Source organism: Cyprinodon tularosa, unplaced genomic scaffold (assembly GCF_016077235.1).
Source record: "Cyprinodon tularosa strain WSP-4 unplaced genomic scaffold, ASM1607723v1 ctg36, whole genome shotgun sequence".
NCBI classification, from domain to species: domain Eukaryota; kingdom Metazoa; phylum Chordata; class Actinopteri; order Cyprinodontiformes; family Cyprinodontidae; genus Cyprinodon; species Cyprinodon tularosa.
In genome coordinates, this window is record NW_024039074.1 from 1,394,001 (window position 1) to 1,411,825 (window position 17,825).

The 17,825-nt window shown below is 39.8% G+C and overlaps 1 protein-coding gene across 3 annotated transcripts in view; it reads left to right on the forward strand.

Moving 5' to 3' along the window:
* si:dkeyp-23e4.3 (rho GTPase-activating protein 7) overlaps nt 1–17,134 on the forward strand; it is a 121,796-nt gene extending 104,662 nt beyond the window's left edge. For 2 of the 3 annotated variants that reach the window (XM_038295821.1, XM_038295823.1), the window contains exons 8-17: nt 822–1,120; nt 1,788–1,961; nt 6,586–6,784; nt 6,873–7,071; nt 9,354–9,567; nt 11,378–11,492; nt 11,585–11,770; nt 12,950–13,179; nt 13,865–14,038; nt 15,936–17,134. In XM_038295821.1, coding sequence (XP_038151749.1) covers nt 822–1,120; nt 1,788–1,961; nt 6,586–6,784; nt 6,873–7,071; nt 9,354–9,567; nt 11,378–11,492; nt 11,585–11,770; nt 12,950–13,179; nt 13,865–14,038; nt 15,936–16,044 — 1,899 coding nt within the window. In that variant the 3' untranslated portion in view covers nt 16,045–17,134. The remainder of the gene's footprint in view (nt 1–821; nt 1,121–1,787; nt 1,962–6,585; nt 6,785–6,872; nt 7,072–9,353; nt 9,568–11,377; nt 11,493–11,584; nt 11,771–12,949; nt 13,180–13,864; nt 14,039–15,935) is intronic. The other variant, XM_038295822.1, reaches the window with a different exon arrangement.
* The last annotated feature ends 691 nt before the right edge of the window (nt 17,135–17,825 follow it).

Below are 17,825 nucleotides of genomic sequence, written 5' to 3' on the forward strand. Positions count from 1 at the left end.
TTAAATTAATTTTACACTATAAGACTGTGTCTCCAGGTCAGCACATGTGTAAAGTTTAGGAATCAGCAGTTCCTCATGTAAGAGATGTGACAGGTAAATGAAACCTTCAATTTTACGACAAGAAGACTAGAAGAAATACAATAAAGTTAAGTAAGATTGAGGAGTGCTCTATGTACTCTTGGGCAATTTGACAGAAAACTTCCAGAAAAAATACTTAGATCTGTTTTTTATTGTATATCTAGAAATTTAATATAGATTTGTGAAATGGAAAAATATTTTTCAAGTTTGAATTTTAACCCACAGATCTACATCCAGTAGAATTTTAAAAAGCTAAGGAGTGATTTTAAATCGTGGGCTTTCTTATTTTTAGATACTTAAAGTAAATGTTTGTTGCAGCAGATACATATCATTCTGATCTGAAACAAACCAGGTGAAGTAAGAATATATTCTATATTTTTAAGAAACTCTTAAATGAAACTCTATACTAACAGCAGTAATTTAATCTTTGATATTGATTCGGCTAAACTTAACTCCCTGTGGAGTTGAAGCTTTTCCCATAAAGTCCAAAATATCAATTTAGTTGAGATGAACTGCCTGGTCGTCTCAGACAACTTATATCAATCTCTTCTGCATTATGTAGCAGGAATGAAGTTTGATCAAAATTTAGCAGTACAGGGTGGGAGAGTAGTTATAAAATATTACTGACATTATCAGGAAATTCCTTTGATTTCCCCAAAGCCTGAACCTGAGAGCAGCCTCTAAAAACTGATAAGACTCTCTGAACATCCACCAGAAGTAATCCAAACCTGCTCTGCTCACAGGTGAGTCCGCTGATGGCAGCTGAAGATGTTTTCTCCGCCCTTGACAGCGTTCTGGAGCGAATCAATGACCTCCAGCAGCTTGTTGTCTCCTGGTCTGAAAACATTTCAGAGGATGATTGTCAGAGAGGCACCTCCTCTTCCTCACATAATTCCCCAGCCCATGGATCCCCTGGCCCTTCTCCCTGCCCCTCCTCCCCCAGCCACATCCACCTGGAGGTGCAGCATCCAGAGGAGGAGGATGCCTCGGAGAAGGTAACCAAGGAGTCGAAGACCAGTGGATCACAACAACCCAGAAGGAGGTGAGTTGAAACCGAATAAATCCACAGGTTAATTTCTGAAACTGGCAAATCTACTTTAGGGACTCTGAAGTTACTTTTAACAGCTTCTGCATCATTTTTCATGATTTTCTGTTGGCTTTTTAAAACCTTAAGGTTACTTTTCCAAACTTTTTATCCTTTTTTAATGAACTACTTGTTACTCTCCCAATGTTATGTATTAGAATCTAATCACCTCATTAGGATTTACTGGGGGAGACCATCATTTAATTAGAAAATAGGCAGAATGGATTTTTTCAATCACTCACACATAAATTAAGTTGCGCGGCAGAAAATACCTTGCTGATGTTGGAATAAGTGTCACGTTAACACAATATTGCACAACACTAAGATCACATTTAATTAAAGACACACTAAAAATTACAGAAACTGTAATGCGTTCTCTTAAACTTAATTAAAATGTCAGATAAGGTAAAACAATAAGTCTTGCCTGACTTGTTGAGCATGGATGTACTAAACACAATTCTTCAGGGCAGCTTTGAACCCACAACCTTTCGTGAACCCATTTTTTTCTTTTCTGCCTCAACATCGACTGGTCCTCCAGTTCTGTTTGACACAAATCCTGTTTCACCTAATTTCTTCTTCTTTTGCAGCGTAACTGAACTGCTGCTCTGTGTCATGTGTCCCACAGGGTGAGTCGGCAGCTCTGCTGGTACGGCGGGCAGACCCTGGCCTCTTTGACCTCCAGTCCGGGTCTGGAGAGTCGCTCGGCTTCTCAGATCCTCCAGCTGCAGAAACTTTCTCTGCTCAAACTCACCGCACTGATGGACAAATACTACCCGTCCAGCAAGCAGGGATGGAGCTGGTAAGGAGTGATAAGGGCTGGGAGGGGGGGGGGGGTTCATGCATGTAGAAAGAGGCAGAGGGTGTGAGAAGAGTTGGGGGGTATGATTTTGAGCCCCATAGGTGTGTGGAGAAACTTCTTCAAGCAAACAACTGCTGGAAGGAGGGCAGGTGGGCGGGTGGAGGGTAAATATTTCAGGCAGACAGTCATTCATTATTCATAACTCAGGTGCCTGGGCTGAAAAAAAAAAAAAGCAGAACATCAAGAAGAAGAAACTGCTTTCCATGAGCCTGAGCTGGAGCTGTTCTGATTCGTGAAATTTTGCAAGTGGCAGCTGTGAGAAATGTTTTATTTCACACCTAGCAGGTGGAGGGGGCAGCTGATTAAAATTCTCCGTGCTGCTCAGGGGAGAGGAGAATATCTGTAAAAGTCAAACAAATGGCAAACCAGTTCAAAGAGGAAAATATCCAGAACAGGAAACAGGAGCAGGGAATATTTGTACTGGTAAAACGAAAAAAAAAAAAAAACTTGGAGATGTTTGTCTCACATTACTAAAATTTAGCTTAAGCTGAGATTGATCAGCTCAGACCATCTGATGAGGCTCCACCCACTATTTAACTTTTCACACACACAATCACAAAGCGCAAATCGGCCAATCAGGTTTCTTTGAATGATGAGGATGACTTACTGAACTCCAACCATAAGAATAAGGGAGATTCAAGATGCTTTAAACATGTCAGACACTATCTGTTTCAGAAACTGCTGAGTTCCTGGCTTTTTAATGAACAGTAAAAATCTTTGGAGTTTGTGACGAAGAGAAAATATTAGTAATCCTGTGGCAGAAAATATCCTCTTGATGTTGCAAAAAGTAGCAAAAATAAACTGGTTACAACCCAGATATGCAGAATCTCACCTCGGAACGCAGAATATTGGAGCAGTCAGTCTGCAGCAGCAGTGGATCACTGAGCTGCATTTTAAGAATAGAACTCAGACAAAGTTGGACATGAACAGTTTGGACCTGGACCTGAATCTAGCAGCGGCTTACAGAGGGTGCTGTGGGTTTTATTATTTTTTGTTGAAATGCCAAAATATTTCTCATCAAAATGAAGTGACTCAGTTCCTGTCAGCATGTGAGTAATGTAATGGAAACGAATATTATGGGGTCCAGTTTAGGATCGTTTGATACTTTTACTTTGAAGTTAGACCTGGAGCACTTCCTGCTTTTCTAGATTCTTCTGACAATGTTTGCTCATACTGCTGGCGCAGTCTCCTAAATACTTTCATCATTGCAGCACTACATATCCCAGCATTCAGTTAGTGAGAGGTGATAGGAAACCCTGGACAGGTCAGTCTGACCATATAGAGAAACATGACCACACACTCATGCTAATATCAACGGGCTATTAAAAGAGAAATACTAACCAAACCATTATGTTTTGAACTGTGTAAGGAAGGCAGAGTAGCTGGAGAAAACAGGACCTTCTTTAATAATTTTTTATTTAAGGGTGTAGTACCTTATTCTGCACAGTTTTGATGAGGGAGGAGAACTGTTTAGGTTAAGTGTAAGCCCCGCCCTTAATGTCCCATTTAGAAGCTTTCCTCCCAATTTGCATGGAGGTGATAGCACGCAGTGGTTCGGAGTTTAAATAACTAGAGCAACAATTATATAACGCTACATCTACATCATATTTGCATGTTATTGGTTTTTACTGCTTTTCTAGCTCTGTTTTTGTGTTTTATAGGAGTACTGTAGTAATCCCTGCCCTGTGGTTTCCGGTATGTTGTCAGAATGAGATGTGGGTAGAGAAACGATGACATTAAATGATGTTTGGAGTGCTAGCTGCTGTCTGTCAGTCAAACAAGTCTCAGTTTGTTTTGACTGCACTTGCACTGATACCAGAAAAGTCAAAAAAACTTAACTCAACTTGCCACAGTGGTTGCCGCTCACCAATCCATGCAAAAGACTCTTTCTGCTCTGGCTTGTGGTTCAAAATGAATGAAAAGCAGGGTGGTTGAAGCCTGACAGCCTATGTGTGAGTCTTGCAGAGGCCGATGAGCCGGGGTGCTTTTTAACTCTTGCACAGTTTCCAGAGTTTTTGAATCCAATCTCCTCATTTATGCTTCTTTTCCAGCAGAAAATCAGACTCTAACCTACTGCTGACTTCCCTTCGAGATCACATTTTTTTTGGATCATCAAAGATTCAATTTTCATAATACTTTCCAATCGTTTTAGTGACAAATGTGCAGCGTCGACCTTTCTGTCGTTTGAATCTAGAGATCTCCATTGCACTATTTGTCAATCCAAAGTCTTCTCTACATTAATGGATATAATTTTTCTTAACTTCATTTGGGGTCACCTTCAGCTTTAAGGTATAAGATTATAAGAAATAATGGGGGGAAAGTGCGGCAAAGGGACAAAGGACGTAACATTAGGGAGATAAACTCCTGTTTATTATAATAGAACAAAAAGAGCTGACATCCCTCCTTCTCCTGGTTTATTCAACACTAAAATGACAGTTTGTAAATTTAATGAGATTTGTGTTTCACCTCCTAAACTCAGCTTTTACTAAAAGTCCTCATACAAAAAAAGACAAATTCATTTCTATTAATATTTATCCACAAAAAATTGACATGTTTTCTTTGCAAACCATTTTTGTAAACACAAGACCTGCTTTGCTTTGTGAATCAGAGGAAAACCAATTAGATTTTTTTTGCACAGGGGGTTACGCTCAATAAGATAAGACTCAATGTGGAAAATAAGCATTTAAACAGAAACCCCTCATGAAATCACTCAACGTCGATATTCGTGTTTCAGTTTTGGGGATCAGACATGTTTTTGCAAGGAGACGGAAGAAAAAGCCAAACGCTCTGTGTGATTCATTTCTGTTTTAGCATTTAGAAAGCTTTATTTTTTTATTTTATGGACCTTAAGACTTGTTAAGAAATCATGTCTTCAAAGAAAATTAAAAAAAAAATCACCATTTGTTGTGGAAATATAGCTTAAAACAATGCAGTCAAACACCTGCCTCACAGAATAAGATCTTAAAATGGACTCTCTAGAAAAAAACAATGTTTTGCCCCAAAATCTAAATTATTGCATTTACTCTGTAAACATAATTTGAAAAACAGTAATTAATTTTTCTGTTTGTTTGTTTTAACGGGAATAAGCCAAGATAAGATCATTTCTTGGTCATTTATTGAACATCGTTGGTAAATCTAAAAAGTTTTGACAAATAATCTGAATATTTCTAATACACCCCTTTCCTTCCTATTTTTGATAAATATTAGATTAACATCTGTTGTGTATCTTTCCTGAGCACAGGCTTGAAATGTTGGAAAAGCTAGATTTTCTTTCTTTTTTTGCCACTTTCAGAGAGTGAGAAGCTTCAGTAGAACTTTACATTTATTCTATTTTCTATTAAGAAGACTACTAAACTAATCAGGTTGGACAGGTACTCAAAACTCAAAATGTTGAAAGGAAATATCGATTCCTTTCAAATGCTCCTTTCAAACGCAACAACAATTTACTAAGTGACGGAACTTGTCAGCACTGCTGACATTCCATTTTTACTTAAAACATAAATAATTTCCTCCCCAAGATACTTTAGTAATTTGCCAAAAAAAATATAAAAGTTGTCATTTATACAATCCCACATAGCAATATGGATTCACCATCATTTAAGTTTATTGAATCTGTTTCATGAATTTTAATGTGAAGGAAAACAAGAGACTGAAAGACATGAAAGATACTTAGCCAACAAAGATCCTCCCTTTTGTTTACTTAAAGACAATTAAGTTAATTGCATTTTTGTTATTGACTCACTTCAAAATCTTGGACATAAATTAAGCAACAGTTAAAACCAATGGTAATTATAATGAAAAATGTAAACATTAATGGTAAAAACTGTCCCTTCAGCAGTCTTTGGTTTAATGTCCCTGCAGAGGAGGAGGGAGGAAAACCCAGAGCTTGAACAATTTATTCAAGTGTTATCGTTTCAGCAGTGCAATCAATGATCTCAAAGAGAGAAGTTAATTATTAAAAATTTAGCAATTAACTGCTGATTGGGACAAAGCGTGACACTCAGAAGCACTTTTCTCAGAAAAGCCCATTTGTTGCCGAGAGCCACTCTTGGATATTTTAGAAAAACCAGAGGGATTTGATGAGAGCCGGTGCAGCGCATTCAGAGAAAGAGCTGACACCAGCAAGAGAAATGCTTTTACCTCTGCTAGTCCAGGGACTTTACAGCTCTTTCAACTAATCATAACAGTGTGTTTTTTATTAATAATGTCAGAAGCTTTGGCCATTATGAGTAGAAACGTGGACCGGATCAGAACAAAAACATGAAGTCATTCAGAAATTCTAGTCTCTTTGATAAAAGTCCATGTTTTTCCTCCAGTGCTGATTAGAGCGGCACACACATTTCAAGGATCAGTGGGGATTTATGTAATCAAAAAATGTTTATTTGGGATTTTGCTTCAAAAGGAAACGGATCAAAAAGTCATCCAAGTCAAGCTTTTTTTAACACTTAAAGAGATTACAAATTCCCAGAACGTTTCCAGAATTTCTCAGTCTCCATTAGTTTCTGTATTTTTCCCGAGGCACATGTACACATTGTTGGATTGCTTCCTTCTTCACCCCCCTCAGGATTTTAGGGTCTAAAGGGATGTTTGGATTTTCCAGGACTGTTCCTAAAACTCTGACAAAGGCAAAGACGACAACAGAGGTGAAAGGACAACAGGTGTTCGGGGTTCCTCTGCTTGTCAGTGTCCAGCAGACAGGAGAACCTCTTCCTCCCTGCATCCTCAGAGCACTGGTTTACCTAAGGACCGAATGTTTGGACCAGGTAAACAACTCTAAACTGCTGTTCAAGCAGACGAATAGAACAAACAGAAAAACTTGCATTTCCCATGTGTCCTTCCTTTCTCTCTCAGTTGGGTCTTTTCCGGAAACCGGGCTTGAAGTCTCGGATCCAGTACCTGCGTGAGACGGTGGAGTCTGACCCGGAGGGATTTTCATACGAGGGTCAGTCAGCCTTCGACGTGGCTGACATGGTGAAGCAATACTTCAGAGACCTGCCTGAACCCATCTTCACCAGTAAACTATGTGGGACTTTCCTCCACATTTTCCAATGTGAGCAGAATCATGTTAACTCATTCTTTGAGTATTTTGGATAAGATCTCTACTTGAGAACCTGGTTATTAAGTTATAGAGTTATCAAAACAATCTAGAAGCAATAGATTTTAAGCTGTAAACTTAAGTGTCACAGATAAAATCATCACCAAGATATGATGTCCGTCTACACAGGACCGTGGGGTTTTAGCCTCGGTCTAATGACTCGATGTCTTGTTAGAAACTGCTATATTTTCTTTTTTCTTGCCTACCTCCATGTGGAAACTGCGTAGAAAGCCCAAATACTTACAAGAAACAAATCTTCACCCTGCCTCACATTCTTTATACCGTACTAGTGAACAAATCCTAAAATAACTATCAATACATAGTATTTTCAGTTTTGGGTGATTGTAGCTTCCCCTAGTGGATAAAGGCTGTGTTGTTTTGCCTGAAGGTAGACAACTGGTGTGTTTGGATCTGGTGGCTGCCTCCTGCCAAAGGCCAGTTTCGTCGACCGATTACGTCGCTTTTGTTACCGCGGCCTGTTCGGATTGGAAGGCAGAATTCAAAACCGCCCGCTAAGTACTAACCATTAACTATCACATGTCATTCCTAATGAAGTCACACTCGCAGCTGCGGAAGGCGCCTTGAATGAAGGTGGGGGGTATAAACGAGAATGGAACGGCTCCTTCCCCCCAATGGAAAAGGAAAGCAGTTGCTATGGCAACACAGTGATGCCACATGTGCGTGGTTGTAGTTCTGTGGCGCAAGGGGACATAAAATCAAACATTTGCCCCTTTCTTGAAACAAATGTATAAGGTCACATTAAACTATTTTAAAGAAAACCTAATTAATGGAATTAATATGTTTTTTTTCATATGCCTAACTTGTGATTTTCTGTCAGTGTGATGAAGTTGTAGCAAACCAATTGAACTTACCTTTGAATGCACATATTTCCTCTGCTACTAGTTCGCCATTACACCCGCAGCCAAATTTAAGAGAACCTGCACTGATGCAGACTCACTGTTTAAGGGTTGAAAGGTTCACTCACCCTAACGAGTAAGTCTTGTAGAACGGCACTTATTGCGGCTAAAACGTGCAAACAGAGGGGTAGTGCTAAGGGGAAGTGTGTAGGGGCCAGTTTGTGATTCAGCCGAAAATTCCTTTGTGTTTGGCCAACAAATGCAGCCTTTTCTTGAGCGTTTTGATGGACAAGTCTGATGTGTCCTACATAGCCGTGGGTATACTGTGATTCATTAACTCATTCACTGTTTAATAGTGCCACACAAGTCAACCAGATGCTCCATGCTCAAGGGAAAGGGGGCAATGGCGTTGAAGAGTGGTGAATATTGTTAGTGCAGTTTAATATAATTTAAGAATGTGAATAATTCCGTCTGAAATTAATGAAAATAGCTCCTTTAAATTGTCATTGAGTCAGGTATTCTGTGGATTATGTTTGGCTTATTGAAAGGTTTTTATCTGTCCCTGTGCAAATGGGTTTAGCTGACATTTAAATACAGATTCCAGTATCTCTGCAATGTAGGCACTACTAATCTGATATCTGTAATGACAGCACTGCTGCTGAAGCTCCACAAAAATGTTACTAGCACACAGAATAGTAGTGAGAAGTTCTGCATCCATTCTTCACCTGTGTTGTGTTTAAACTGTCACAGTTGCTTAGCGACAGTGCGTACGTTGAGTGAGTGGCGGTGACAGTCGGAGAAGGCTGGACCTGTTTGAATGCATAGCCAAACTCTTCCGGCCTCCTTGTTTTCACGATTTAAAGGAACCAGTCCAGGTAGAGCAGGTGCTTGGAGGACACAGCTGCTGAAATCCAACACACCCACCACACAAGTCGCATTGACTTCTGTCTTTATCATGAATGGAGAAAGTGACATATGGCAGGGTTACTGTCACCCTCCTCAAAGTCCTCAAACCATACAGAGACCCTTAGGTCATGAAAGAGGTGTCATTCAACTTCTCGCAAGTCAACATATAATCACAAAAATTATAAAAATATTTTATATTATAGAAAAATTATAAAAAAAGTTGAAAAGTTACTTAACATAGGAGGTTTATAGAAATGTTCAACATCTCCCTCTAATACCGATGTACTTCTGCACTACTATTGCATAGTTTTATGAAAACTATCTGGTTTTTAGCAGCAACTCCAAGCATAATAAACATTTTTTTTTGAAAAATCAAAATAGATTTAGGGGATTTTTGGAGAACTGGCCGCTCATTTAAAATACATCTTATAAGCAAAATGAATTTCCACAATTGTTGCTGTGTTTCACTTCCAGACTTTCCGAAGGATCAGCAGCTGGTCGCGGCTCAGGCAGCCATATTGCTTCTTCCTGATGAGAACAGGGAGGCTCTTCGGACGCTGCTGTTTTTCCTGCAAGACGTGGTAGCCTGTGTGGACGAGAATCAGATGACCCCAACCAACATCGCCGTGTGTCTGGCTCCATCGCTGTTCCACCTCAACACCATAAAGAGGGACACGCATGCAGCCAGGTGGGCAGAGAGCTCAGGTTTAAACAGGAGCTGGTTCTGGGTTTAACATTGGCTAGTGAACTCAGCAGAGGATGGAGGGTCTGTGTCTGACCCACATTGTCCTGTTACATAAGGCCTTGCAGCCGTTATATAAGATCTCTGCTGCTGCTGCTTCTCAGTTTGTTTGCTTCAGTTTTGGCCTAAAATGAAAGAGGATTTAGATCAGAAGAACTCCGAGGTTTTTCTCTCATTTGTTCTTCTTCTGCTGTTTCAAATCAACAAAATGTTTCACCTGAAGTTCATTTTTATCCATCATCCATCTTTTAACTCTAGCTTATTTTTATAATTCTAACTTTGTCACTGTTGATATTAAAAACAAAATGAATAGTAATGAACCAGTTAACTCTTCAGTTCCTTTACCTTCAGTCTTATAAAGCTGTTCTTAAGTTCAGACAGAGACCAGATCCAGAGTCTTCCACCCCACCCCCCCAACCCCCTTTTCTGTTGTATAAGAACAGGTCCTGCTTCCAAATTGCTCTGTTCTCACGGATAGTATCAAACCTGGACAAGATCCAGCTCTTACACTGACCTCAGTGCTTCCAGTAGAAAGCTGTTGGCTCAATTTACACACAGAAAAATTATATAACCTCCACGAGTTTCCATCTGGCCTCAACTTCACCCCAGATATGAAAGAAAATATTTGCCAGTCGGCTTTGAGCTAAAACCAGAGCACTAACGACAGGGAAAAATTAAAGGCTAGAAGTGCCTTTGAAAATAACTAATGTTAAACAGATATCAAACATTTCTTTAAGTCAATGTTTCTGTATTAATGGATTTTTTGATGGTTCTGATGTTTTAATCTGACTATAAATGTTGCTTTAATGAGCTGAAAATCATAATTAAACAAACCGACTGACTTCTTCAGTAAAAAAAACTTTTCAGTCATCTAATTTATTATTTCTATATATATATATTCATTTAAATGCTCTAAATGTTTGATTGGGTTGAAATTATGTTTTATCTCTATAAAGAAGGGGAATGTGATTTTTATTAGATATATTTACAACAATACTTGTCTGTGAGTCTGAAGGTTTGAGTTAAAGTTTAAATAGCATAGACAGCTGACTGGAAGCTTGCAGCAACGGGTGGGGGAGGGTAGGGCAATAATCTGTGCAGCATAGAACCAGAAAAGACCCAACACTTTTTATTCATAAAGACATTGTCATATGGAGCTGTTAATATCTCAATGTCAAGGAAATTAGTGATTCTTTGATATTTACATTCATTTTTTTTTTCTTTGGGGACTAAGTAATACATAGAGTTGTTTCAGAAGAAAAAGTGTAACAGACAGGATTTCTCGTCCCACCCGCCTCCATCCTTCTCCTAGTATCTGACTTCCTTTTATTCACCTCCTTTTCCCAACTTTGGACCTTTCCTCTGATTTTCCAGCTCCACCTCTTCCTCTATTTGATCTCTGGGCTTCACGTCATCTTGGAGTTTACCTTTAGAAGCACGGATTTCAAAAACTGACCAGCTCTTCTGTGTTTCTTCCTTCTTTTTTCTACTATTTGTTTTAGTTTCAGCACATTTCTCTTTCAAACAACACCTGTTTCAATCCCATTTTTGTTTGCTGTAGATCATGTTTCTCAAAGTAAAACACATAGGAAAAAATACCATGCTTGCAATAAATCTGCCCAGTGGGTGATTTAGAAACATGGCATGTTGATCATTAATGATAAGAATTAAGGAAAGTCATAGATGACAAAAATCAGTGTGGAGAATCTTTAAAGTCTGGTGGCTGTAAAACTGAAGGTCTGTGTTGTCGCTGTAGATCGGGTCACAGGAAGTACAGTCTGGGTCGTCCAGACCAGCGGGACCTCAGTGAGAACCTTGCTGCTACTCAGGGGCTGTCGATTATGATCGCAGAGGCCCAGAGACTTTTCAAGGTATTCCAAAACTGCCTTAATAAAAAAATATATAAAATAAAACAGATATTTAGAGTAGAGATGTTCCTAAATAAACTGGATTTTCTCTATAGCTTCCAGAGTTTTGGCCTGGGCAGAGTTTATTAGAGGATCCCCCTGCAGGAGGTGTAGAAGATCTGCAGGAAAGCAGAAGCAGGTTGCAGCAGATTACCCAGCAGCTGCTGAGCGACTCTGGAGAAAAGAGCGGAGGATGGGAGAAGCACCCAGCTCTGGAGAACGTGGAGCTGGCCTTCAAAAAGGTGAGCAGATGGAGTGAGATGGTGTCTCTAATTCAGGTTATAAAGATTGAAGTTTATTTATTTTTCAACATCTTTTAAAACATTTAATCTAGGATAGTTAAATAATGGAGATATTCTTCATCAGGGGTTTTAAACAAGCTTTCAGATCATGGTAAAATGTCTTAAAATCTGGGGTTTTTTTGTTCATTATCTTATGCAGGCCAGTTAGTTATACGTCAGCCTGTACACCTAAATTCGGCCAATCATATATCATTGGTCATCTGGCAATCAAATTTTTTCGGTCATAGCATCTTGATTCATATGTCGCAACTAATATACGCAACGCATGAAATAAGAATAAGAATCATTTACTTTACCATTTAGTTCCGTCCCAGTGTTCACAGGGATGGACGTCTGTGTCTTCGGCAGGCGTAGAGCTAACAGAACTGCCAGCGTCGCGAGGCGAGGGCTCAAATATGTACGGCTGTAAGCCTTCTACACCAAACCAAGCTTCTGCCACCCTGGCGTCCTCTTCCACGACGTCTTCGTCCCCTCTTTCCTCCTCTAAATAAAAAATGTATGACGGAGGAGACTCATCCATGACCTCCGACACAAAACTCTCCTCCTCTTGCATGTTTCCACTGTCCATAGTTCCCTGACAGTGTCATTGCTAAGTCAACAATTTAATGCTACTTTGTCCCAATGTAATTTCCTATTGGGAACCTACTAGCACTAAGTTGCTAACTGGTTAGCAAGACACTTGAGAGACACCGGTCACAATCAAACTTGTTGTGAACCTTCCGTCACAACGATCCTGTCCTCTTGATAATCGATCAATCACATTCACTTTATTCAATCGTGTAAAGTTGGGCACCACTCGGGAGAATTCGGAAATGCAACGGTTGGAACAGCCGCTTTCCTACGACTTTAAAGCTTTGCTTCAAGGAAACAGTATATGTCACCATAGCAACTCACGATTTAGAATTTTCTGACTACAGTCGTTGCATGACTCAGCAGGTTCAGCAGTTTCTCGTTGTGCCATCAAAGGTAGTTAAAAAAATTTTACTTATCAAACGAGGCCTCGGCTTGTGTCATTGCTTCCATTCAGGTTATCGTGCAGGAAATTTCTCCCTGTTTTATCAACTGACACTTTGGTTTGGCTGATCAGAAATCGTCATGTCTTCTCTCTGTTCTCCTCAGATGAACGACGGCTGCCCACTGTGGATGTGGCGAGGCTCTGTAGAAGTGGACGCTCCACAGACGGACCTGCTTCACCGGCTGCTGAGGGAGCAGCAGCTGTGGGAGGAAAACCTGCGTCAGGCCGCCGTCATCCGGAGTCTTTCCAAGGACATGGAGGTGTACCGCTACACCCTCCAGGGCCAGGGCCACGATTTGGGCTCGCATCCCCCACAGGAGAACCTGCTGCTCAGGTAATGAGGCAAACAGAGCTCCACAGAGCGGGTAGGACGGAGGAGTCACTCTACCCTCAAAGTGTCAGTTTGAGTAAAATAAAAGCAGCACTTTTCTTTCAGAGGGTTGATGCAAGTTTAAACGCAGCCTAAAGTCAAATGAGAAAGAATGATGTTCAAGTTTGGACAGCATCACAGAGCACTGTTTCATGTTTCCATTCTTTATTACAGCTTACATTTAATCACCCCCAAAGGAAAAAAAAAAGGAAAATCACAACAGCTCTGTTTTGCAAATCTCATAGAAAAGGAAAACAAGACAGAGGAGTCTGAAAAAAACAGTCTTTAGATCAGCTGACAAGAACAACTAGTGACAAAATGTAAAACTGACGAGTGCAGACTTACATCTAAAGACTTTTTTTTATGTATTAGAATAAAAAAAAAAACGAGAATTTACTTTTGTTTGGTAAACATGGAAGTAAACTGGTTTAAACGAAAGAGGGTAAAAAAAAAAAAGTAAGGAAAATAATAGAGAAACATAAAGGCTTAGTTCAGGTTATTAATTAGATTTTTATTTAATATCAAACATTTGAGTTTGTCTAATCTTGTGTTTGGTTATTAACCCAATTTATCAGATTTATCATTTAAGAAAGTGATGCATGATTTTCTTAAGTTAAAGTATTCTGAATCCAATTCTTCTCCTGAACAGAACCTGGCAGGCAGATCCGTCCTGTGGGCCTCTGTACCTGTCCTCCATATCGACAGAGCTTCCTGGGGTCCAGGTGGAGGGAGTCAGGGTGAACGTCCACTGCTGCCTCTACTCGCTGGAACCCACGGGGGCCACCAAAACAAAACTGACACACCTCTGTCGAACAGATACCAGGTAACAACAGTTATATCCATCCATGTCCTGTTTGTGGATTAACAGCTAAAGGAGCATCGTTTGAGGAGCTTTAGGCCTAAGATGATTCAGAGTTTCAGCAGACATTTAATGTTAGATATTCTGTGGGGTAACCTCTGAGTAAAGCTCCTCATTTACAGCCTGGATTCAACTCTTGTTCATCTTGTATTCTGACCAAAGCCAGATGTACTGGAGGAGAACAGAAAATTGTAATTGTTTCACAAATAGATGATGAATGATGGAGAGCGGCTTGGTCGATTGTGACATTTGGAGATGTGGATCCGTTCTCATTGACATAACTTAGCTGCTCCGTTGGTCAGATGTGAACGGAACAGAGCAAGAACAGCAGATGAGGAAACTTGGTTACTGACACTTTTTTGGGATGAAGTATTTCTGAACAAAACAATAATTTCTATAAGGGGGGAAATTATGCTAGTATTTGGTTCTTTGGTATCAATGCACATTTATAGATTCGAGTACATGCTCATGGTAACGGTTCATGTCTACCTAAAAGCCCTGATAACTGGCAAGCGCCACAACTTTAAGACTTTCTGTATAATTCCCCAAGCAGTAAAAAAAAACAAAAAAAATTAGGGGTTCTTTAAAACTCAACCAAATGAACCACTAAAAGCCCCAGGATTTTTATTTCCCAGATAATGCTAATCCTGGGTTATTTGTCAGCATGTTTTCCCATTACTCTCAAAGTCTAACTGGCTCTGTACTACATTTTCAGTCCAGTGGGTGGTGATGATTAGAAAGTACAACTGGTTCTTCCTTTACCACCAGCTATAAGTAAATCCCTCAGCCTAAACAGTGTAGTTCTTTGACATCTTTTCAATCAACCTGCAAATTGGAGTGTCTTTATAGCAGCATGATTGATATAAAATACCCACTAAAAACATACTAACACCATTTTATTTTATTACCAAATAATATGCAGATATCTACAGCACAAACAAAAATACATTTTAGTCAAAACTGTATTATTTATAAATAATAAGTAAGAAATAATACCTTGATTTTATAATCATAGGCAAAGATGTATGTGAAGTAAAAGCTGCACACAGTGGAGTCGGAATGTGAGGAGCCAACAGACAGCAGCCAACTCGTAATCTCTCCTCTTGCAGCGCTGTCAGCATAGAACCATAAAAAAACTGTAAGAAAATCTGTATACGTACATATGATTATAAAGGGATTACAATCCACTAAATTAGGTTTTTATGAAAAGCCTGTCTAAGGTGGGTAAAAGTTAGAGAGCTTTGTCAAATCATTACTTAATTTAATTTTTCTTCGTCAAACTGTGAAGGAGTTTATATTTGATGCATACATGAACCAAAAATGTCAAAACTTATCTGGGAAATGTATTACATTTCATATTTAGGCATATGTAGTATTTATATTCGCTTTCCATTAATCAGACGAATATTAGGCACTGGGGAATCTCCAAGCCTCCAGCCGAGTTTGACAACATACTCTCAGGATTCCTGCTGCTAACCTCAGCAATCAGCAGGATTTAGCCATTCTTAAAGCCTATATAAAAGTGAGATTATAATCTTGCCAAACTGAGTACACAGACAAAGTTCTGTGGTGTATTTTCTAACTTAAAACATCATTAAATCTAATTTCATGACAAAATAAAAAATACCATTGGTATACTCACCATGGGTTACTGTCCCCTATGGCGGAACAAAGTGCCGCAATTGAACACAACCCCAACCCTTTCAAAGTTCTCAGGAAAGCAAGAAAGACCAGAGAAAGTGAAAGTACCTGGGTAAACAAGAATGGAAATGGTACCCGGGCTTTCAAGAGCCCAAAGCTTTTGAGTGGCAATTGAAAAGGGGTTTAACTTTTTTTCCCCCTGTGTATCTTTTGGTTTCAGGGGACGGTCTCCGGCTTGGCACAGTAAAGTCAGCGGACACCTTCTGGCCTCACGTCTGTTGGCGATCAGAGACTCCTTCAAAGCAGACTATAAAGAAACTAAAATATGAGTCTGTATCGGACCAAACGCACTTTTGTTCCACGCAACAGTCAGTATGCCTCCATTTTCAGGAGACGAGTTAATAGAGTTCCTCTGAAATGTTTTGGACCTTTATAAAACCACTTCCTGGAGGCAGAGGAAGAAACAGAGGAAATACCTCCCAAGCCAGGACAAAGACAGGAAACGAGGACAAATAACTTCAGGAAACAGACATTTAACCCTCTTACACGTTTGGCATGAGGGGAATTGAACCAACAACCACAAAACCCCCCATATACAGCAGAACTAGAGAAGCTCACCAAGCATCTTTTTCTTGCAGCATAAATGAAGAAACAATGGTAGACCAGACGTTTAGCAGGGAAGTCCCAAGTGTGCTGTGGTTCTGCTCGGTGGGACGGCAGTATCCTCAGCACAAAGACTTATTCCCAGAGCAGCTCAGACTTCGCTAGAGTGTTCACAGATGGGATCTCACCAAGAAAGAACCATCCAGAACAGGAGTAGGATCCTGCAAGTTCAACGGCATGGTTCTCCACTGGAAGAAAGCCGATTCTAGAGTTCAGATATTTCTGATGTTTTGTTCCTGAGTGACAATACGATTGAGAAGGGAATCAAAAGGATCAGGATACGATATGCAGGAGCATCTACAGTGGCTCATGAACCAAATGAAAAATCAGCCTTATTGGAAAGGAGATTAGACTAACCCTTGGAGAAAAGAAGCCTGGAGTAAACAGTGTTCCTCCATGTTAACACCCACAGTAAGCTGAGACGGATGTCTTGGTGGCCCTCCTGGACCTGAACTCTGACACTAAAAACTGCTAAAGGTGTAAAGCTAAAGCCTTCCAAACATTTAGTTGCTCAATGGGCAACTTTTAGAACGCGGCGGTTTCGTTTCTGTGTTTACAGCACAGCAACAAACCCCCAAATTTAAGGTCATACTGTGTTGTGCATGAAATATTTTAATAACTCCTTCTTTCCCTCTATTTAAGTTAAATATTAAATACAGATGTTTTTTTATTTAACTGCTAGCTTAAGGAAAAAAATGGTAAGGTCTAAATCTTATCAATGCCAAACAGCTAATTAAAATATGTACTATCTCTGAACCTGCGTCTTGTTTTTATTCTCCCCTCTGGGATCCGATTTGGTGCCAAACAGATTACTGACGGTAATTTCAGAGGAAGCTGGAGGAAACAGCAGGAGGATTGAACATGAGCTGCCACGCTGCGTTGCTGAAGAGAAGGAGATTAATACGACTGGCAACAGGCACACTTCCTTAAAACAAAAAAAACTTAGGTTTTTCCCCCTCAACACCCACTTCTGACATTTACATAAAACATATTTACATTTTTTTATTCATCTATGAGAGAAACCATAATCAGAGTGAGATGCAAGAAAAAAAAAGGGCAAAGTATTGGTGATGCCTACACGTCGTTTTAAACAGGAAGTTGAGGAGGAGAGCTAATTTATGCAAATTCCAGCAGAAGGCTGAGCGGGTGTTTAATATCTGAGAGGCAGAAATGTGCTGTTCCATCTGGAGTTAAGAGCCATGAAAAGAACTGTGGCTGAACTCTGAGGTTAAGCATCAGGAGGTGGAGACCAGAAACACAGAAAGATATTTAAGTCTGCTTCCTCTGAGTAGCCTTCCTTCTGCTGTTTGCAGTAAAAAAGTTACACAAGAGCAGCTTAAATCGTTTAGTAAAACTAAAAGAATTTCTTCCGAATTCAATAAGAACTACATGCCAACATTATTCAGCCTTAAAACCTCCCATCCCAGCTGGGAATGTCTGAGGCAGC